The sequence below is a fragment of the Corella eumyota genome, chromosome 3 (assembly GCF_963082875.1).
Source record: "Corella eumyota chromosome 3, kaCorEumy4.1, whole genome shotgun sequence".
Lineage (NCBI taxonomy): Eukaryota > Metazoa > Chordata > Ascidiacea > Phlebobranchia > Corellidae > Corella > Corella eumyota.
Window position 1 is genome coordinate 9,112,012 of NC_137492.1, and position 24,504 is coordinate 9,136,515.

The following is a 24,504-nucleotide window of genomic DNA, read 5'->3' on the forward strand; positions in this document are numbered from 1 at the left end:
ATAAAAACAAATTTGCGAGTAAGAAAAAGGCTCCCTGATTTGAGAGATAAATATCTAATGGAATAAAATAAGACTTAGTGACAAGGTTAGGCAGTAAATGAACAAGTGACTGTGCGTTAAACAGACTAAGAAAGCTATAAGCGTAATTTAACCTTAAAATATATTTTCATTACAGTTTTTCAAAATTTATTGTTAAAATAAAAGTTATCTAGAGCGAACTTTCAATTCACGAGCCAAGATATATATATATATATATATTTTCAATTTGTTAACTTTATTATTTAGATTTTATTTAACCAAGTAAAGAATGGCGGCTTTGTGTCAAGCTATTCCCCAACATCAACTCGAACTCGTCATGTCCCATGAAAAAACGTCACCCGTAGCTTTTACAAGCACTGAAGACGAAAACCAACCACAAACCAGTCCTAAGCCTAAACAGAACATTAAAGAGCAGACAAAGTTCCGAACTGAAAGCTCTTCTGACGCGGAAAAAACCTCCGAAGAAGAAGGTGCCACTCGATTTTCGATCGCCAAAATTTTGGGTATTTCGTGCGGCAACGAGAATCCTAATCGCGCCGATAGCAGTTCGGTTTTTACAAAATGGCGGACAAACAGTAGCGACGACGAGGACCGCGATGAGAAGCAATTCACAGACCAAAACCTTAAAAACCGAGCTGTTATTGAAAACCACATAAAGAACGAAATGCTAAGAATAAATCGAATCAATGATTCAATTTTGAATGGCTACATTGAAAACGAAAACAAAATAAGACAAAAACTAACATCTGAAGGTGACACTTCTACAAGTCAAAATTCCCAAACGGAAGATTCGAGCCTAGATCAAAACGATAGAAAATCAAAATCAATTTCAAAGTTTCCTCCCTCTTCACTTAGTGACCCAAAATGGTCGGCAGCCCTTTATAATTATTACGGATCTCTTACTCCTTCGTGGAGAATGTGGCAAGACTTTATGTTTCGTCGTTCTGAATTAGGGAGCCAACAACTCGAAGGGAGACCAACCAGAACTGGGTTTCATCCATACATGCGACCCCAAGTTGCTTCTAAAATTGACCCATTTTGGAAACCAGATTTTTCACTTCCTAGCCACTTCGAGAAAACCTCGCAACAAGAAGCGACTGATTTGAGGCTATTTTCGTCTGCTGATCAACCGCGATCTTCGAAAGGTAAAACCTCGATTCAATTGTATTTTTTAATAAAGGTAATCGAAAAATACCAAAGTATTTAAAAAAAACACATTTTAAAATTTTTATGGTTTTTTATGGACATATTTAAAAAAACTTGTTTATTCTTTAAATACCTTGTTGTTTTATAATCCTATATATATATATATATAAACGTTAATAATAAATCCTTTAATAGCAATGTGTTGTGAATCACTAAACGCTAGATAAAAGAAAATTATAGCCATAAAACCTGTCATTTTTTTGATAAAAAATCTAACGAAACGTGATACGATTGAAACAAGTAAAAAATGCGCTCGCAAAAATATTTCTTTTGATCTTCACAAATGATTTAATATCATTACACACCTCGTGATTTTGGTACAAAAATACAAAAAAGTAATTTTAAATTTCCTATGTTTAAAAGTTTAAACTAGACGCTCTATCGCAAATCAATTACCTTGACAATTCAGCCTGAACAGCCAAATCGGCTCTGATTGTGTGAAATTGCCGTAAACTTTGGGCAACAAAGTTCAAAAGGTTGTAACCGTTTGGGTTATGATCTTATTCATTTAGGCTTACTGCTGGTAATAAATAGACGGGAAATTTGACACTCTGCCGGAGTTTTTAGCGATTTCCAATTAAAATCCTATAAGAGCATTTTTAGGGTAACATACATTGAAATTGATGCGTTTAAAGCGTATTAGAGGTGGATGAAAGGGCAATTGAAGTTCCAGGCGGGTTAGGGCTTTCTGTTTTATATAGCAAATGGATATAAATACCGATCACTTCGCTCTAAAATAATTAAGTAAACGCGCTTTAGGCATCAATCAGGATTTCCAAAGTAACCAATCTTAGTCAAGCCCCCGGATCATTCAAGAATTCGCCTACAATTTAATTCCGGATAATAGTCACTTAAGAGACTTGCCGCATGGTTTAACACTGTAACGAACTTACTGTAAGTCTAACTAACCCACGCGAAGATGGTGGTGAACGCTGATTTCGTGATTTGACCGAAAAATAAATATTGCCTGTAACCAATGAAAAAAACCGTTTCGCCTCGATACGTAAACATTAAAAACGGATTGTTGTTATTTAAACAAGGTAATTACATGACAAATTGCTTCAAAATAATTTTACAAAATAAAGTCTTTAAACTCCAGGCGCCCACTAACAAGTAAAAATTTACAAAACACAACAAAATTCAAAAATAACTTATTTTCACTTTATTTTTTGGAATTTTCAAAAGATTCTCTGTTTCTTCAAATTCGAGGAGAAGTGGAATCCGCAAAAAGAATTAGATTTGAAACTCTAAGAAAATCGAACGAGGAAAGACATTTACAACAAATCGAATCGAAAAAAGACAAAAAGATGCCAATTGTTCCCATTTTTAATAAGCAACATGAAAGACCCAAGCCTAGCAATTTGCTTTTTAAGAAAGGGGTCTTTGGGGACCTTGGCGAGGCTGGAGCAGGGTTTATTAAAAAAGAGAAAAACTCAAAAATTCAAACTGAAAAATTTGACAACCCTCTGAATTATTTGCACGGTATTAAATCAAGCCCTAGTCGACCCTCATCTGTTAGTTCCAACTCTTCTGATCGATCGTTTTTAAATTCACAACACACTTCTCTGTCGCCAAAACCTCATGTCGAATCCGAAAATCGGTCGCAAAACAAACCTGATCACTCGCCTTCCTTTTCCGAGCCAAGAAAAAAAAAAACCAGAACAGTTTTTTCGAGAAGTCAGATTTTTCAGTTGGAGTCGACTTTTGACATGAAAAGATACCTGAGCAGTTCAGAGAGGGCAGGATTGGCATCTAACCTAAACCTTACTGAAACTCAGGTAAAAAAGCAGTAATTAATTTGAAATTTTGATAATTAGAAGCGTCAATCTTGTTGTAATGTAATTATTTGTAAAATGCTTTAAATAACTGATTATTATTTATTTTCAGATTAAAATATGGTTTCAAAATCGACGAAATAAATGGAAGCGTCAACTGGCTACCGATGTGGATGGTATTGGACTTGGCATGGCAGCAGCTGTTATGAACGGAAGTTCATTTAACCCCAATTCACATAGTGGGGTTGTACCTCCCCCTAATCATAGAAGTCGTTCTTTTTCAATGCATCCGGGCATTCCGTTCGTAGGTCAACTGCCAATAAGCGGTAGACCTGTGGCACATATGCCACATTTTTCATTTCAAAACCATCAACTGCCTGTAGGTTGGCCACCTGTTGCGCCGTCTAGCGGCAATGCAGATTTTCACAAATCACCACCATCGTCTCATTATGGGTATTACCCTCGTGCAGTTATGGCGGCCGCGATGGCAGCTGTTGCAGCCTCGGGAAAACCCCAATTTTTGCCAGAAGAAGCCTGGATTCATAACTCAATTCTCCCACGACCGGACTCGAGCGCGAATTTCGATAAAGAACGAAATTTGCCGATTGATTTAAAAATGGCGTCCCCGAAAGATCGAAAGAGTTCTGATTAAACGCCTTTAGATAAAAAACTAATTTGTGTATTTTATTTTTGTTTTGGTCGTATTTATATGGTGATTCTTTCTTCAAGGATATTACTCTTCAATGCTTATGCCCAATAAATATCTTTGTACATAAAAATTTTTTTACTATAGCATCAAACTAACTAAATAAAGTTAATTTTAAACTTGCAGAAAATGTCAACAAAGTTAAACTTAACATAATTTAACATTTGTTAAACGTCAAAATAAAGATTTTGACACATAAGTTATTATTAAAAAATTTAAATAAAATACTTTTAATATAAACATTTTGGCTAAAAATTTCTTTTAAAAAGTTAAAAATATTTAAAAAATTTAAAATTAGCCGCGTGTGACGTCATATGTTAATTTGTTCTATATCAAAATTTAATGCGCTCGTCCCTAAAGCGTCCTGCACTTTAAATCTTATCGTTCAGTTTATCATTAAAAGTGTGTGTTCTACTCGCCATACCCAAGGGACCTTTAGAACATCGATTATATTCGTGTGTTTTTTATGCAAGGTCGAACGTTAAAGAACGGTGACAATTTATTTGATACGTCGAAAAAATCAAAAGTTTAATCCAAAATAAAAAGCGTTTTAAAACTAAAGACTGTGTTAGATATACGAAACCTTCATAAAAATACTAAATCACTTATTTTATATATTTATTTACGACATAAGACAATTTTAAAAATAAAATAGAAAGAGCAACGACATTAAATTTTACTAAGCATTAGCTTGGAAAAAGTTGCCCCAATTTTAGGTTGTTATTTTAAATAATAATGCAAAAACTAAGACAAATTGTAGATAATATAATCTTTAATTAGGTTGTAACATATTTTTTATGATTCGCAAATAAGATTATTTTGTAACTATAGTGGGAATTTAAATTTTAAGAGATAAAAATAGTCTCTAATTCTTAGTTTAAAATAATTTAAATACCAAAAAAATATTTATAAAACACAACTTTACTGAAATACTCACATGGATTATTTAAAACTGGTTAAAAATTATTCCATTAATTTAAATTAATAAATAACGCTATTTAACTCAAAAAAATGATATTTTTTTGAAAATCGGATTTCTGTAATTGTTGGAAGCCAAAAACATAGTCGGTTGATTTCCAAAGCTAAAAATCTTGTCAATTTTTCCGGCTAATGAATAATTAATTGTAAAACACCAAAACGCACTGAATCCTTAAATGGAAAACGATCACTTCTCCGTTTTCCGAGTTAATGATTATATTGAGTGCTTTAAACCGTATTGACGACTTGTCGAACATGCAAGAAGGAGAAACAAAAAAGTCTTGTCTCCGCGATTTCAAGCGCTCTTCGACGCTTATCGATCGACTGTTAAAAACAATTTTAAGCAAAAAAGATAAACTCGAAAAGGGGGGGCGGACAGGCCTGATTGAAATCAGTTAAAATAAATTACTACTTTTTTTGGCGAACATGCAACATGTGTTCAACATCAAAAAAACAAAAATCGTTAAAATGTATTAGTTTATGGTACCGTGGGGTGTATAATTACGCTGATAAAGGCCATTTGCGCTAATAGATTCGTCATCGCATCTTGACAGCTTAGATTTGTTCTGTAATTGTGACATTAATTCTAATTAAACATCGCATTAAAAGCACAATTAAAACAAATGGGTTTTTGCGTGTTGATTGGCAACCGCAAGAATGTTGTATCGGAGAGGTACGTCGGGGCATGTAACTATCTTTAAAATAATCCGAAGCGATTTTTAATTTTCTTGTAATAAGTTTTTACGCGTGTTCCCCCTTTCCCTATTTAACAAACAAATCTTATTAGCTGTGTTTTTCCATATGGAATACGCCCATATTTTCGAAAACCATTTGACGGAACGGACATTTTCTTTAAAATGACATTTTACCAAAATTTAAGTCAACTTTTTTAAAAATTAACAAAAACTTTCCAAAAGAACGTATCCGTGTCGGTAAAATGACGTTTTCGAGCATATGATTACCGGGAGTATGTTATTAAAACGTTTTACTCAAATAAATTTTCCCATTTTTTTACAGATAACTTACTTTTAAGCTAAATAGATAATATATTTACATTTGAAGTTATATTTATTAACAAATGCAATTGAGATTTCACAATGAAAACAAAAATATAGATCTAATAACATATGATGGCGTAGCACCTTTTTCAAAAAATGATCAAATTCGTATTAATTTTGTTATTATTGGCTAAACATTTTTCAGTTATTTATTAAAAAATTATTTTTTATTTCTTTTTATAATTGAATTTGATTTTACAACAATATTGATAAATAAATATTGAAATTTCTATTTAATTAAATTTAACAAAATCTTTATAAATAAAAATGCGGCAAGATTTTAAATTTACAAAAATACTGAGCACTTATTTACACAATGATTGGTGTGAAATAACGGAAATTTAAAAAACTAAAATAAAAAGTGCAAGAATCAAAAATAGAAAAAACAACACAATTATACGTAAAACTAATTAAGCAGAAACTAATATCACTACTCTAATATCACTACTACTAAAAAATGTTCATATTTAAAAATAAACAAATTAGGGTAACAGCTTACATTAATGATCATCAAAAAATTAATGTTATTTACATAATTTCAAATTTAAACAAAATTAAAACTGCAAATTTTAATGAAGAATTACATAAAGGTAAAGTTAAAATAAAATATACAACAACAATATAGCATAAAACCACCAATTTAAAACTAATATAATAATAGAGTAATCAAACACATTAACAAATAGTAAAAAATGCAACAATTATAACATTTGGCTCAGTTAACTATTAGAAAAAAAAAAATTTTTTTTCTTTATTCAATTGCTTAAGGGTATTACAGAAAAAAGTTTATGAAGTTGCTAAAATTAATGCATTTGTACACAATTTTTTTTTGCACACAATTTTGCACACAATTTTTTAAAAATTTGCAACATTTGTGAAAATATTGTTTTGAATACATGAAAATTAATATCATCAACACTAAAAACTTTTAAAAATTCCCAAGTAACTCTTAAACTAACATATTTACCTCAAACCCTATTTTGTTTTCACTTAATAATATCCAGGTGCCTAGTTACAGTAATTAGGTGCCAAAATGTAACATACATTATATCTTGTATAGTGTAAGTATTAACTGACACCTTTTGTTGGTTTACAACTTTTTACCCTTAGTGTATTGTGTATTACCTTAAAAATGCAACTTGTTATTTTTTGGTCAATTGTAAATTTTTTGGGCTTATTACAGATATTCAACCTCAACAGGTGACATGTAATTAGCTGGTACGTAACCCTGAAGACCGTTTGAAGCTGCCATCAACCACCACTCGATGTTGCCTTCCAAATCATGTGGAATAATTAAAGTAACTATTTCGCCACAGTGTACACTTAACTCAAGTTCAGATCTTGCCTCGAAGTCGTACTCGATGCGAAAACACTTCTTTTGATGCGATCTTTTAACTTCTTCATACCCTCCTTCCGACATCATCTCCTCCTCTTCATCAAGAACCCCATCCAAAATTTCTTCTCCAAAAAACTCTTGAGGAGGTGATCCCAAGCGACCGTAAAGACTCTGTCGCATAGAGTAAGGAGATGTGTTCATTTTTGCCGAAGGAGATCGAGATATGCTTGACTGACTTGGCGACGTGCCTGATTGATTGGGTGAAGTCATAGATGGCCGATTTGGTGATGATATGGGTGATTGATTCGATGTCATTATTGGTTGATTTTGAGATTGTCTGGAGACACCAGGAGTGATTTGACGACGTGGTTTTGGACTAGGAGTGTCAGGTTTAACTTGGTAGTTGAAAGTTGGAGTGTTAATTTGAGTGTAAGTGGGTTCTTCATAAGAATTTTTAGTTGTGTATAAGCACAAAATTCCACAAGGCATAAAACCGGTGGATTCTGCATTTTTTTAAATTGAAATAAATGAAAAACATTAACATTTTACAGCCTTAACAGAGGGAGATGACGGTTCAGTCTTAATTGATTTTTGAGGATATTATTTAGGCCCTGTTTTAACACATTAGTAAAGTAATAGTTGGTTTTTGAACAAAGCACAAGGTATGATATTAACTATTTATAAATGACAGCATCTTTAACATTCTTTAAATAAGTATAGCTTTTGCCTAGTTTAAAAACCAATTAAAACATATGTATATATTTATATTAAACATATATGTATATATTTATAACTATAAACGGGGATAAATTAATATGGGAAAATATTAGTTGCAAGCATAAATGCCAAATAATGATCGGGCCTAAGGTGAGCAAAATTGATTTTAAATTGGGAGTATTGGTAGAATAAAAAAATACAAACCTCCATTATCCACAAACCAAATGCTATTATCTCCCATTGGATTTTGTCTTTTAATTATTCCAATCAGATTGTTCTTGGAGCAAGAGACATACATTTTATTGGTGGATATGTAAGATTCGTTAGCAACAAAAAGATCATATTCCGAATACTTGTTAAATATGTTTTCTCTCTGCTGTTGAGTTTGTTGATGCTCCTGTGTTAAAGAAGTAGTAGGCTATTATAAAATATCGTTTTTGTAGTTGTTATAATACCAGAAGATTTGCTATTTGGGTATTAAAATACAGGGTTGTTAAAAAGTTTACACTTAACCCGAATTTTTACAGTAAAAAATTAAAAACTATTATAAAAAGTTAACTCAAGGTATTTGTATTTTGTGTTTTTGTTAAATGGATTATGTTTTCTATCCTTGTATTGTCAATTCAAGTATTTATTTAATTAAAAGCGTCAAATTTTATGGATTACCAAACCCTTTAAACCAAAATTACCCTAAACAAAATATCGCTTTTGTAGTTGTTATAATACCAGAAGATTTGCTATTTGGGTATTAAAATACAGGGTTGTTAAAAAGTTTACATTTAACCCGAATTTTTACAGTTGTCAATTCAAGTATTTATTTAATTAAAAGCGTCAAATTTTTATGGATTACCAAACCCTTTAAACCAAAATTACCCTAAATAAACCGACGAACTGTTTTTTAAGTCAGTTTACAGTTGAAATACGATAAAATCAACAGTCACAACATTAACCGAAACATTTTTATAATCAAAATTAAATCATTAAACAAAAACAAACCAGTACAAAACATATAAACAATAAATCTAAATATAAAAATGGCCTTAAAAAATAAAAAACAAAACGAAGCTCTTACTTCGTGCCTATTAAAAGAGGATCTTCTGGCAGATTTATTAGATGTAGTTCCCCTTCTGGAAGGTGACAATGCACTTAAAGCAGAAGGAATAAAATTGTAATGAGATATTTCCGATAAAACCTAAAAAAATTTAAGTATTAATAGTCAAAACTCAAAGTTCCTATTTTTATGATTACGTCAATACAAAAATTTACTTTTTTTACTTACTGTAATATGAAGGGATGAAAATGCTTCGATAATTCCACTTTTACTTAACTCAACATTTTCTTTTAATTTTTCTTCTGTTTTTAATACTTCTTGTATTTCAGTAAATTCCTAAAAAAATTAGTTCATCCTAATACAATGAATTACTGTCATATAACCTAAAACCATTTTACCAAATAGACATTTAACTAAGAATCATTGGCCGAAAATGCATTTTTAACAACAATGAGAAATTGTCTACTAACTGTTTTTTTCTAACCCTTGTCTGAAAAAATATATTAAATTTTGGAAAAAATGTTAACCAAAATTTTAATGAAATGTTGTTTTTTTGAGGGGAGAAGTCTATTAAGTTAAATGGTTTTCGGTTTAATAGCAGATCTTATTATAATTTTACCTTTAACATTTTTTGTTGAAATTTAATAAAAAGTTCCAATAAAATAGCACAAGAAGTGTGCAGTAGAACAAGAGATAATTTACATAATCTTGGCAATTCATCAACCAATTGTTGGTTAAGTGCAGTATATACATTTTTGGCCATCTAAAAATAGAAAAAAAATCAAGATATTTTTTTTAAATTTAAGAATTTTTTTCACAAAAAATTCAATAAATATGAAAAAATTAAATAATAAAACAGTTTTTTACTTTAATGTAGCATGTACCATTTGTAACCATGCTATTAACTAAGTGAAAATTTTAAATTATCATAGAACTCTTATTGGTTGACTGCTAAGCATATTAGAATAACATAATTTTTATAAAACGATATTACAATTTAAAAAGTCAAAAAAATTTGTTTAAATCAGTTTTAAAATATATTAATAAAACTATGCATATTTATATGCAGTATTATTATTTAAACTTAGTATCTGGCGACTGTATCTGGCACAACTTCCAACTTTAATTGGTCATGATAACTCACCAACACAGCGCAAGCTTTATTTTTTTTTTATTTTAAAGACATATAAATTAAATTGGACATCCAATGTACACTAAGCTCCATTATAAATTTACTAGCCTATACTTTAAAATTTCATAATAAAAAAACTGATTTCCAATTTAACTAAAAAAAAGGTTACCAATATTTTATCCTTGGAGTCTGTGTTTTTCTGACTTGTTTCATAATCCAATAATTTGTCAAACCTCTTGTCAATAAGAGCTTGTGGTCCTTTAAATTTAACTAATACAGAAGACAAGGGTGATAAGACTCGCATTTGTACTTGATCATGCTGTAAATGATAAAAAAAACATTTTTTTAATCGCAAATTAGTAGATTTTTGCCATTTTTCTTATGTGTTTGCTTTTAATTAAAGTGAACACTGATAACACACATCACAAGCATCTAGTAAATTTACATTGACAAACACAATAATTCCACCCCCCAAAAAATTTAACAACAGCAAAAACAAAACAAATGAAAAATAACATAAAAGGCAACAAAAATACTTAACTAAAAGAACAAAAAAAAATTTCATAACTTACAAATTGCCGATAAAGCTGATCGGTTACTTTTCTTATTGTCCTGTTATACGAAGTCATCACCCTTGTTGTGTCTGAAGAATAAAAGTCGCTAAAATCCTCCGCAAGAAGAAGTTCCTTGCACAGCGAACCGTGACATTCAGTTCCAAAGGTGTTGACATTTTGAATGAAAGATTTGATTGTGTTTCCAATGTCTTTAAACCTATAAAAATAATTTGTATATTTAAAGTTTGCTGGCAGTGGGGTGTAGTGGGTAAAACTCCTGGCTTTACAACAACAAATTATTAGTTTAATTTTCTCTGTTTCCACGTTGTAATGACCTTAAGTAAGGCCGTATAAACAGCTGAAGAGCCAAAACAAAAAAGCAGCTTAGTTATCAGGTAAAATGCTCAATAATATCCAAAACTGCCAATGCTAACTTGAGATTGGATCTGGTGACTTAAAAGTCACCCTATGTTTAGACTGTGAATTCAACCTTTTTACATCTCGAATAAATTTTTACAAAAAAAGGTGGTTTTTACATTTATTTTTTTTCATTAATTTTAAAGAAAAATATTGAAATTAAAAATTAGTTAAGAAACACTTTGTAGGCTGCATTTTTACCCATTCAGGTTACAAACAAATTAATTTGCATAAAAACATAATGCGTGTACACAAAGATTTAGAGACATTTGCAAATTGTTTAAAAAAATATCAAATTTGATTTGAACTCTTCTTTTAATAATTTACATTTAATACTTTTTCACATAATTATTGAAATTTAGTCCAATTATAATACTTTTTTAGGCAAAATGAACTTAATTCCAAGAATAGAAATGACCAATTATATAATTACATGTTAGGTTAAGTAATTATTTACAATATAATGATATAATTATAATTCGTCAGTAACCAATAACAAAAAGTAAAAGTTATTAATAAGTGGATACTGTTTATTTAAAGTAAAAATTTAGATAAAAGTTTTAAAATAGAAAAAGGAAAAGTTGTTACAATCATGAATAAAGTGTTTAAAATTAATTTAAAAATAATATTTAAAAAACAAATTTTAATTTTTTTGGAATAAAAAAATACCTTCGTTCTACTTCATTAAACTTCTCATCAACTGTTTCCGGTTGATTGAGTCCAGCAGCTTGACCAATTCGAAGAGAAATCCTCTGAGACTTTTTCTTTACAGAGTGGAAGGTGAGTCTTGCAGATCTTCCCTCTCCTCCCTTTTTACTTCCTTTTCTGTATTTTCTCACTAAAAAAGTACGAAGAACTATAATAGTTTAATTTATAGGCCTTTAAAATAAAAAATTGCTGTTTGCAGTGGGTAAGTTATCAAGAACATATATTACTTGCGAGTTGTGACCATAATATAACAAATAAAATATAGGCTTAAATGCAAGCAAATAAATAGTAAAAGCTTTTTCTATAAAAATTTGTCTTGAATATATAATATTATTAAAATGCTTCAGAAACAAAAAATTTAAGTTCAGTACAATAACGACAAATTTATTTAGCACTAAAAGTTGCAATGTTAAATAAACAGCTTTAAATCATGCCATGCAAGACCTAATTTATTATGTGACATTTACTAGACTACTTCCTATAATGAAAAGTTGTGTAAATATAAATTGTTTTAAATAATCTGTGATCTACAAAACAAATTAATTGTGTTTGACGGTGTTTGTGTTCAAATAGTTATGATTTTTTGCTCCCTTAATCTAACCAACCGAATCAATTACAAATATAAAAAAGTACTTTTGTAAACTTAAACTGAAATTAAAATAATTCATGTCACTAAATTTAGGATAACATTTTTAAAATAATTTAAGGGCATTTTCCAGCAACGAGTTGGTATAAGCTTTTTTTCAGAATTTAACTTACCTAAGTCCTTTCTTCTTTTATCTTCATTAATAATGTTAGCAACACCACTCATATCTGCTACAGCCTTATAAAGATCCTTAAAAACTACATTGTTGCATCCCAATGCTGGCTCATCGGTTAATTTTAGTAATTGTTGAAGCAAAAGTGGATACTTTAGAATTCTTTGAACAGGTTTGATTAAAAAAGAGCCCAGATCAAAAGTATTTGTTTTGTTTCTAAAAATTAAAATTAATTGTAAAATTAAAACAATCAAAATCTTAATTAAGTATGTAACAAATATATAATTAGAACAAAAAAATAAAAGTTGTTTTTATTGAAAGTTATCAAATAAAATATGTTCTCTTATTACCGAAAACTATCTAGGCGACAAAATGGCATTTTGCAATGAACCATTATCTATTTACCCCCTTTCACCATGTTTAACACTGCTTTAGGAAATACCCTTTAATTTTAAAAAAATATAAAAAAATTTTGTGTTATAGTTTTTTTTTGCTTTTTGTGAAATGTTTGTTCATTTGTTCCCTCTGTCACATAGTTCCTAAATAGATGTCAAACAGGTAATACGAGCAAATATTAAAATAATCAAGGTAAAATTTTTTTGACTAAAAAAACAACCACACCAAAGAATAAATATCTTAATGTTTAACAACTTAGACACAAACAAGATAAAAAAATAAAATTGCAATGACTCATTCAGTTGAATAAATATTAACTAAAACATAAAAAAATTATAAATCAAATCTTTAAAAACCAAAGCCTCAAACAGTAACGTTTTAAATGTTATAAAATTTATTAATATAATAGTTATATTATGTTACATGTAATTTAGAGAAAATATTGCTAAAGATTTTACGCTTAAGGCTATGTTCAGTAACACTCAACAATTCTTAAAGCCAGAGCTTAGGGCAAAATTATACAATCTACCTCTTTTAAAAAATAGTAACTTAAATAAAAAAAGGTATACAAAACATCCTTGATAGAAGTTTAGTTTTTAGTTAAAATTTACCTGACGCAACTCAAACATTCAAGCACTGGATCCATAAACTCTTGGTCATCCTTATATTTTTCCAACAAGGCAGTTGCATCATCGTGATTACAACAATAAACCTTGTAAACTTCAGTCATTCGAGGGACCAAGTCCACAAAAACTTTACCTATATTCCAATCCTCAGCAGGAACCTATATTAAACATTAAAATGTTAAAAAAATTTCAAGAATTTTTTTAATTAAAAAAATTTAATTTTAAATATATAGGTGATAATTTTTATCTTTAATTTGCTGTAACATATGTAAGTTTAAGTTTAATAAATCAACTGTTTTTTAAACCCTTATAAAATAAAAAACGTTTCAGGATAAAAATTTTATTTATTTATTTTTGTTAATTAAGTAAACAATAAACTTACCACTTTTTTGTTAACAAACATTAAACCTAGTAAAAAACTAAACCTAAAAACTACAAACCTGATCCGTACAAGTAGACTTTAAATTATGAAGAAGGCTGGCAGAAAAATCCCGAACTTCAGTTAAATTTCCAAACAAAATGTCGGTCTTCATTTCTACAGGTAACTAAATAACAATTAAACATAATTTTAGATAACATATTGACAAATAAAAAAATTACAGTCACCACAAATGGGAGTTTTAAGCAATGTGGCCTATATAATACGAAATGTAAGCTTTGTAATCTTCTGTGTTGAAAAAAAGGAGAGCCGGTTAGCACTCCCCTTGATAAGGACGGATAATTGATTGGCCTTAATGGCTTTCAATACATATAATGGATAAGGCACTGTCATTAACCATGGCATCTATCCATATTTTTAACAACCAAGTTTAAAATAAATTGGAGAAACACATGACTTAAACAAACTGTTTGTTTAAAGCCTGAATACCTCAACTTAATCAACTGCTAGCATGAAAGGATAAAATTACTTTAATTTAAATAAATAACCAGGAGAACTGTTTAGTTGTTAAAGAATTATAAATCTTAAAATTAGCATAGCATAAATAACCCAAAAAATGACTCTAGAATTTTTTCGTAGACTTCTACCAATTATATATACATATAATTTACAAAATAATTAAAAGTTTAATATTGATTTAAACCGATTGGATAACACTAAACTCTATTCTAACCTTCCAGGTAGCCAGTTAATAAAAAAAAGCATACCAAATTTGAAATATGTGTCAGATTTAGTTTACATTACTAGCTTTACACTAATTAACCCTTTAAGTTTTAAGACCATTTTCTAAAAGATATAAATATGGGTCAAAGTTTTAAAGAGGCATGGCACTATTTTAGGGTAAAAATAAGGGGGGTGGGATAATTTAACCACCTCCCAAATTTTATACTTGTTGAAAATCTTAAAGGGGTTGTGGTACCAAAACAAAGAAGAAGTTAATTTTAAAACTGATCAAAATTACAAATTGACCTTTTTAGTGTAAATCAGTTTAAAACTAGATTTATTTGATAAATAAAGTATAGTTTAAAGTTGTTTGGTCATTTTTTATCTTAATCTATATAAATAAATAAATATAGACATTAGGCATCCCCTGCCACTACTTGCCTTGTTGTAATTAAATAATAATTTCATTAAAAATTAAATTTTAAAGCTTTATAACAATCCCCTTTTTTTAGTTGCTAATATTACAATTAACATTAAAATTTTAATGTACAAGAGCAAGGGATATTGCAACTCAAAATTATAACAATATGTTTCGTAATTAAAGATGTCAAACTATAATAAAAAAAATATGTTGCCTTTGTTTTCAAAAATTTAATAATTTACCTGTTCAACTAAAGGTTTTTGAATATCTTCAATAATGATTTCAACATTGAGATAAAAATCAGCTTCGGTATTTAAAATTTCCTGGATCACATGACCTCGTTTGGCTCGTCGTTGTTGTTGAATCTCTTCAGGACCTGGTTGGACTACAGGAAGAGCAGAAGAAGTGGATAAACTAAAATTTAAATTCATATTGTTAAATGTTATTTCGCTTTCGCAAAGTAGAATCCCCAAAAATTCAAGACGACCTTTGAATAAAAATTGATAAGTTACAATTTTAAACACTAAAATAAGTTAGTTATTTTTTATTTGTTATAATTTTAATACATTTAATTTTTGTTTTTATGTTTCATAGTTAATAAAACATAATTCTTAGGTTTAAATTTTTCTTGACTTTATTTTGTTAGAATAAGTATTTAAATAAATTTAATTTTAACAAAAATAAATCTTACTTTTCAGTTTCTGCAGTTGAAATTGGATCCAAAAAATTATCCAAATTTTCATAAATATGATCTGCATCAGCTATAATATAATAACATAAAAATGTTTAAAAAAAATGTTTAAATGTCATGCTACACAAAAAGCAAGATGTTAAAATACATTTAAACTACTCAACCAAGATAAGCAGCCTAGTAAAAAAACAATACTTAAAATTTTTAATTTAAATCAAAAAAGCTGTTAACAAATTACTTTATTTATTGGTTAATTATTAATTACCATTTTCATCTACACTCTCAAAACTTGTATCACTGTCATAACTATTATTATCTACATAACTTCTCTGCAGATTGTTGAAGTTATTTGTCTGCCCTGCCATTTTAACATAAGGATGCTCAGGATTACTATTTGTTATTATAGGCCCAGAAAGATTTACATTATGTTGTTGTTGATTGCCAAGTTGATCAACAGAATCTGCAGTTTCTATCTCAATTTTAGGAACTGGGGTTGTTGACACGCTAAAGGAAGTGCCAATGTGTAAAGTTTGCCCATAAATTGGGTTGTCAAAGTTATTTACAGTTTTATGATGTTTTGATGGTTTTGGTAACCATTTTAATGGTGTTGATTGGTGCGTGGTTTCCCCATAAACACCACAATCCACCAGTGTAGGAATTTGGAATGTAGACTTTGTTGGCGAGCTGTCATTATCACTACTACTATCCATATTAAAAAAAATTTTCTTAATGTTTAGAATGCTAAATAATAAAACAATTTAAAGTCCAAAAAACTAATATAGAATACTAAAAGTAACTAATATTTGATTTTTAGCTGAATGTAGCCTTTCCAATATAAATCTTTTGTAATTTTAACATAATTTAACATAGGTGCAATAAAAAACATTTTTCTTTTATTTGATCACCTGTCTGCAGTGCTGGTTTTAAAAACTTTAACTACCAAAGTCAACTTAAAGTTAAAAAAATTCCAATAAAACATACTCTGCATTCCCTTGTTATAAACTATTTTGTTATTCAAACCGCTGAACCAAAGTTGTGGTAATTTTCCAGCGGTAATTTTAGACTTCAAAAAGAATTGTGTATGTAAATTAGACAATTCTGTTATAAAGTTTAACCATGTTGTTTGACCTAAAGTAAAATAAATAATAAAAAAGTTCGAACTGTGAAATCCAACTCTCTGAAATCCCAACAAGCCAATAATAGAAAAACGTTTGTACTTTATTAAAGTGTAAAGCCTATTCTTTAAAATATAAACACTGTTATATATAATTTGATATTCATGAAATTTGGGCCTTTAATTACCCCAACTACTTTATTTTCCATAATCCTTATTATTTGTAAATGACAACAAGATTTTATTTAAAATCAAAAAAAAGGAGTCAATTACAAATAAAATTTGCTTGTCCTATAATTTGACCTACAATGTTTAACATGATAACCTATCCATAAAACTAAATAACTTACTATTTAAATAAAAGAGAATGATTTTATTTATAAAACTCAAAACTTAAATAAGTTTTTTAATACACACATACAATTTTTGTAAACCATCTGTTGTAAACTAACTTACAAAAACTTTACAAAGTAAAGTATCACACCACACCAGTCAGTACCTGTTCTGTTTAAAAATGTCAGCTAACTCTCAACACACTGAGAGCCTATCAATTACGAAATGAACAAAGCTACATTTATTCTCCTTAATAAAACCTTGAATAAATAGAGTAGAGTGGGTCATACTGGTTGGTCATGTGCTGAAGAGACTACTCTATACAAACAAATAGCTTGTATAACATCATAAAGTCTTCATTACATGAAATATGAATAAAACTAAATCTTTTAACATTAATGTATATACACATAAAGGGAACTGTGCCCTGACAAGATTAAATAAATACATTTTTGTAATCAAACTAACACAATATCATCTAACTGCAATAAAAACACCCTTTGACTTCAATGAACTTCATATTCTAATACAGTTACATAATAAAAAACTTTATTAAATTGACAGCACAGTGGTAAATGAACATGACTTATCCTGCTCATTTCAATAGGCTATATTTTTTAACAATGTTTATGACTCGACTGCTGACAATAAAACAAAAATAAAAAAAGCGATTGAATATAATGATTCAAGGCTTTGTAAAATTGTTTTTGTAAGTGATTTTTTAATCACTGCTTTGCAACCATTTTTAATTGCAAAAGCTTGTTAAATATCATAAAAAAGCTATCTTTCTAATTTTTCCTTGTTAATTTGAGCTTTCTTTACAAGAATTATGCCTTTATACAAAGTCTCTAATATGTTCTAAGAAATTTAATAGGCAACATAACACAGAGATACTACTAAGCCAAAAAAATGTGATGTTTTTGTGCCTAGGGCAGAGCCTAGTTTGCTAACAGTTTTGTAAAAAATACATTCTGCAAGACTACCCAACCGTACACTTTCTAAGCTTTTGAAGCATCAGTGCAGGACAAAATTGCATGGTATTAAAAAAACAATTTTGTTTACCTGGTTTTACTAAATTGAAATAACAGTGTATTCTAAAGAAAACTTGAAACTTTTTTAAGCACATCACCAAAAGAATCAAAAGCAGCCAAAATAATAAAACAAACTTAAAAATATTTAATTTAACTTTCAAATTTTGTTATATTACACAACACTGGTACTACATCTAAATCACTTTTGTATCTACACAACTTATATGCATGCAATTACCAGTTATTTTGGAAACTACAGTACAGCAACATGTAAAAACTATACAAGTTTATATGACATTTAACTTTAAAAAACTATAAATTTAACCAGTAAGCTAAAAGTTTTTATTTTAAAAACAATGCTTTTTTTAAGGGCAACATGCTAGGTTCAACAGCATTTTAATTATAGCTCAAACTAATATAAATGTAAAAAATATGTAAGTCAGTGCTTTCTGTTTTGTGGTTTACAATAAATTATTTGTCAAATGAGAACACATATTAATTGTTTATGACTCATTCTTATTAAACACTAATTTGTCTTATTAAACACTAATTTGTCTTAAGATACAATATATACTTGATAAACTTAATAATAATTGCCTTTAAAAAAATTAAGAGTAGACATTACCATTACAATAAAAATTTTACACTTATACCTTAACTTCATGACCCTATATCCAAAACTTTATATTTTATAAATATTTACCTTTAATTTTTTTTTGCTAAAAAAAAATAAAAAAAACTGTGTTGAACTTTGTGTTAAGAAACAACTTCGGTTAAAGAAAAGTTGTATATATACCATAGATTCACAACAAACAACAAAAATATGTTTTTTAACCAAAAAAGCAAATATCTCAGATTTAACTTACTTATAAGATCAGCCAGTTCTTTCTGAAGTCTTTTCAGTTTTGCCAAAACTAATTGTTTGTTTTCTGAAATTTCTTGTCTTTCTTTTCCATCGAATGAATTTTGATAAAAGTTCTCCAATTCTTTTTTGATTCGACAGTTTTCCTCAATTTCTGATCTTATCTGTATTAACAATAGAAGCATCTTAATATTATATTGATTTTAAACAATCTAGAAATCTTTAAATGCATTATTTTGTTTGGTGACTATGCCATCTTGTAAAATCAGGTATATACATATAAATATTTAATAATTTTAGCATGTTTTAAATCCTGAATTTATTTTGTCATTTTTCCCACCTTATCGATTATCGTATATATATTTCTCTTTTATCACTTTCATTGATGTGTTAAAATTAAAATAGAAAATATTAAAAAAGATATGGAATTTTTGCTTAAGAAAAAACAACGTAATAAAAATGTTGAAAAAGTGAACAACCTAACCTTCTCAATTCTTAGCTTATGTTCAATCGGGGTCATCCTTAAAGTTTGAATTGGTTTCGAAGCAATGTTAGCAGGTTGAGGAGGGCGGGTTGGAGCTTTAAGCAATAATCTATCTGGAGAAGGAAGACTCTGTGCAGGAGCTTTCGATGGAGGAGGAGGAGCAGATCGCAAAGCAGTTCTTCGATTTGATGACGTTCTCACTGGAACAACAGGAGGATTCTCTTCTGAAAGATCAATTTGAAAAAGAAGATCAGCATCCGGATTTGAACTTGATTGTGTAGCTCTCGTCCTGTTGGTTTGTCTATTTGAATCTGTTGAATGATTTGTAGACTGTGATGAATTTGAGCTACATGTTGAAATAGTGTCACTTTTACTATTTTTGGTTTTATGTAGTCCCATTGCCACTTCAGAATTATCTTGATTTCCATTGTTTGTGTTAAATAACAAATTAACATTTTTAGCATTTCGAGCATCCCGTTTATTGTACAAACTCTTACTTCTACCCAAAGAATCATTTTTTTTGTAAGATTTAGTCTCACTAAATTTACGATTCGATATAAGTAAATTAGAATTAAGCGTTTGTGCGCTTGCTACATCTTCTGTTGATTGAGCAACAGTTTTATTATCATTAATTAAAAGCGTTTTTTCATGCAGAGGTGGAATGCTTGAAAAAGGTTTTTTTGCAAACCTTGAAATGGGTTGTTGTCGCGAAATGCGAACGGAAGGCTGTTTTGTTTTAGTATTACCTTCATGAACAGAACTTCGACTTTCACTTTCACTTGAAGAAAATCCGGAATCATTGGTGTTTGCTTTGAACTTCGACACGGCATAACCTTCACTTTTAAAATTGGATAAAATTTTTGGATTAACTAGTGTGTTTCTGCTAACCTTGTACGTGTCTATGCCAGATTTCTCATTTGATGTGTTGTTAGCAGCATGTTGCATTAGTTCACACGAAGATTGACTTTTTGTTATACCAACAGGGTGATCAACTATACAGGTTAGGGGCACGAACCCAGTTTTTCCAAAGTTATTTTTTACCTCGCACCATTTTTCATTTAACTCTTTTAATAAAGTAACAATTTCACCTTGCCGTACTGTCAAATCAAAATCAGTAACTGCTTTAAAGTCTTCAGAAATTCGCCTTGTACTATAAGATGATTTTAAATCAGAACCACTGGTAGATTCATTTTTAGAAAGATTCTTGTTGTTTACATTGTATTTTTCAGCTGCATTATACATATGTTCACTAACATATAGTCTAGGCACATAACCATGATTGTTACGTAACTTTCCATACAACCACATTTCAGAGTTTCTTACTATTATCTCTATTTCATCACCCTTTGTAAATGATAATTCATTTTTGTTTCTAGCAATATAGGAGTAAGCTGCAATCACAGTGTCTTTTATAGATTCTAATCTCTTGTTATCTAAATAAAATTTTATACCGGAGGGTAACAAAAAAACTCAATATAAAGACGAAGTAGTAAAAAGTATAAAAATATATACCTAAATATATTCAATAACAGAAATCATTAAAAAAATTAAACTTTTAAACTTGTAGATAGATACAACACAATACATACACACATAAACCTACATTTAAAGAAATATACATTTTTTGTAGATTTTTACTCACCGAAGTTCAAATTTCCTTCATTAAGCCTTTCTTGGTCTGAATTTAAGTTGACTTCATTTTTAGTTTTAACTTCACTTTTTTCATTATTTAAATTTTGAAATTGATTTTTGGACTGCTTTGGAAGTGAGTTAACATTGTGTTCAATGAAACTTGAAATCGTGTCAAGTGCTTTTAAATGAAATCCACTTGTGTAAGTCGGTTTAACAGGGTCCTTATCATTCTGCACCATTTGAGTCCCAGTATTTCCACAAACAGACTTGTAGTTGCTTGCAGAAATCGTCTTAGAATCATTTAACTTTGATGATGATTTATACAGGGGTTCCGTGAACGTTATTGGAAAAATTCCTGCATTGTTCCCGATAACCCCTTTCGCCCAGACCTCATCAACAATTTCAGTCACTGCAATTACATCACCAACTACTAAAGTGAGCTCGTTATCTAATTGAGCAGTTACAGGCATTGTGACAATTGCTGTATATAAAATATTATTTTGATTAAAAGTTTTTGGAAGTTGTAGTTGACCTGGTAAAAGAAGTTGAGTGTAGTTTAGAGGGAAAATCCCACGTTTGTTTTTGCAGCGACCTTTGCCCCAAGAATCGTCAACTTTGTTTTCCAAAGTGATGATATCTCCTAAAAAGATAAAAAATTATAAAAAAGCGGAGTCAAAACATTTGAAGTGAAACTTTTAATAGTTTTGTTTTGGTTTAGTTAAATTTATTTTACAATGTAGATAAAACATTTCAAACTAATTATGGGTAAATTTTAATATATGCAATCCATTACTTAAGCCTATAACTTTACAAATGCTTGGTAGAAAAAATAACCTCGTTTAAATGGTAAATCATCATTAACTTCAGGGTAAAAATCATCTAGTGCAAACAAGAATTTTTCATTTTCCTTGGTCGGTGGCAACTCTATCAATTGTGTAAAATCTTTTGGAAATTGTCCTGTGTGCATAAAATAAAGAATTAATCTTAAAGACTGCGTTTAATAAATAGTATATATATTATAGGTAACCAGACACTTCGGCCCCCGGACACTTCGGCCAAGACACTTTGGCCAAAATTTTTTTTTCAAAACAGCGGGGATTTTGCATTTTAATTACCGCGAGAAATTTTATTTTCGCGTAGTTTTATACAGTTTTTTAGACAGTATTTGAAACAAAATAAGCAGTAAATTAATGTTTTTTTTTAATAATAATGTGCAAGAACATGTTATCTTTCTTTCGGCGTGTCAAATTTTTTAATTTTATAAACTAAAACCTATAAAAAACTAATTTTAAAAGTGCGCGCTTTTAGGTGACACAAGACGATGCGTAATGATATCTCGTATTTTGCCAAATAGTGCCGCCTTTCCAAACAGTATTTGAAGAAAATAGATCATTAATTAAACATTTTTTACACTGAGAAATGTGCATAAATATGTTATTAGTTATTGCCCGTGTTAATGTATAAAAATTATATACTAAAACACAAAGAATAAAACATTTAAAGAGTTGCCAGAAGATTTGTCCTGCAAAAAAACGGCGGGAAGTCGGCGATGAAAAACGGCGATGAAAAAACTTTTATATATACTGTACTTTATGCAAAATTTTATTTTGAATATCGGTAAAATATGGTCCTACGCTGACTTTATACACGGGAATTTCATCGCCGACTTCCCGCCGTTTTTTTGCAGGACAAATCTTCTGGCAACTCTTTAAATGTTTTATTCTTTGTGTTTTAGTATATAAATTTATATACATTAACACAGGCAATAACTAATAACATATTTATGCACATTTCTCAGTGTAAAAAATGTTTAATTAATGATCTATTTTCTTTAAATATCGTATAGAAAGACGGCCCCTATTTCGCAAAATACGTGATATCATAATGCATAGTCTTGTGTCACCTAAAAGCGCGGGCTTTCAAAATTAGTTTTTTAAAGGTTTTAGTTTGTAAAATTAAAAAGTTGACACGAGAAAAGAAAGATAACATATTTATGTATAATCCTCAGTGTAAAAAATGAAAAATTAACGCTCTATTTTCTTCAAATATTGTTTGAAAAGGCGGCACTATTTGGCAAAATACGAGATATCATTATGCATCGTCTTGTGTCACCTAAAAGCGCGCGCTTTTAAAATTAGTTTTTTATAGGTTTTAGTTTGTAAAATTAAAAAATTTGACACGCCAAAAGAAAGATAACATGTTCTTGCACATTATTATTAAAAAAAATATTAATTTACTGCTTATTTTGTTTCAAATACTGTCTAAAAAACTGTATAAAACTACGCGAAAATAAAATTTCTCGCGGTAATTAAAATGCAAAATCCCCGCTGCTTTGAAAAAAAAATTTTGGCCGAAGTGTCCGGGGGCCGAAGTGTCTGGCATTCTATATTATACACCCTATCCAAAGTAATAAAACATATTTTTAATTTAAAAAAGTTAAACCAAACTATTTTTTTTTTTCAATTTAAAACAAAATAAACCGTTGGAATTGTTACCTGATAAGCCAGATTGCAAGCTTTTTCCCAGATACCAAAAATCATCAATGGCTTTCTCAATTTTTAAAATGTTACCAACTTCTAAAGACAACTCTTCGGGCACACTGGCTTCAAATTTAAAGGTGGCCCGTGCAAACAAATCTTCTGTTGAAGCCATCCTTTCGCGCATTAAAAACTTTGAGTTTTCACAAATTTCTAAACCTTCTTTCTTGCGGAGCTCAACATTTTGCTGGTAGAAAGCTTTTAATTTAAACTTCTACCGAACAAGACAGCTACAGTCATACAGTCCCTAAAACAGAAAGCTTTTAACAAATTATTGGCTAAAAAGACACTCAGCAGCTTTAGGGGCCTTGAATATATATGAAAAATAATATGACTGTAAATAATTAAAACTGTTACGTTCTTTTAATGCACGCCGAGCGAATACGCAACTAACTAAGTCAGTCAGTCAGTAAGTATTAAATATTAATCTAAACTACAATCTGACAATATTCATTTTTGTTTTTAAACATTTTTTGATGAGCATTGGCTTAATATTATCGCTTTTTTCTACAGAAAAAACTTAAGAATGAGTGATTGAAATTGTTTGTATAAGCTAACTGCTAATCTCTCAGGTTGTTACTGCATGTAAACAACAATTTTATAAATGAAATGCTTTTACTTTTGAACTTGTTTGTTACGAGAAGACATACAATAAGGATTATTACCCAAAATGACACAATAACCGCCATGACATTATTGTCAGATTTTGCCAGATTTGGAAAAAATCGTTTTGCATTATCTGCAAAAATTAAAGTAACAAAAAATAAGTCATAAAAAATGCTTAAATTGGTCTTTTTTAATATATTTAATTTTGTTGTGTCGTGTGAAGATAACGCATCA

At 29.3% G+C, this 24,504-nt stretch overlaps 1 protein-coding gene and 1 non-coding gene across 2 annotated transcripts; one reads left to right on the forward strand and one right to left on the reverse strand.

Annotated features, from left to right (window-relative positions):
• Positions 1-5,841: 5,841 nt before the first annotated feature.
• On the reverse strand, positions 5,842-23,928 carry LOC145745059 (dynamin-binding protein-like). The gene is made up of 18 exons (XM_082563049.1): positions 23,623-23,928; positions 21,962-22,084; positions 21,138-21,767; positions 19,496-20,928; positions 19,016-19,175; positions 15,672-15,741; positions 15,223-15,394; positions 13,898-14,002; positions 13,443-13,615; positions 12,437-12,651; positions 11,639-11,807; positions 10,571-10,769; positions 10,168-10,317; positions 9,486-9,629; positions 9,095-9,202; positions 8,888-9,007; positions 8,020-8,212; positions 5,842-7,601 (listed from the first exon to the last, which is right to left on the reverse strand). Exons 1-18 carry the CDS (start codon positions 23,789-23,791, stop codon positions 6,940-6,942), a joined length of 4,995 nt encoding a protein of 1,664 aa, XP_082419175.1. The 5' UTR covers positions 23,792-23,928; the 3' UTR covers positions 5,842-6,939.
• LOC145746908 (U6atac minor spliceosomal RNA) lies at positions 14,127-14,257 on the forward strand. The gene has a single exon (XR_014281668.1). It is a non-coding gene; the product is annotated as a U6atac minor spliceosomal RNA (small nuclear RNA).
• Positions 23,929-24,504: the final 576 nt, after the last annotated feature.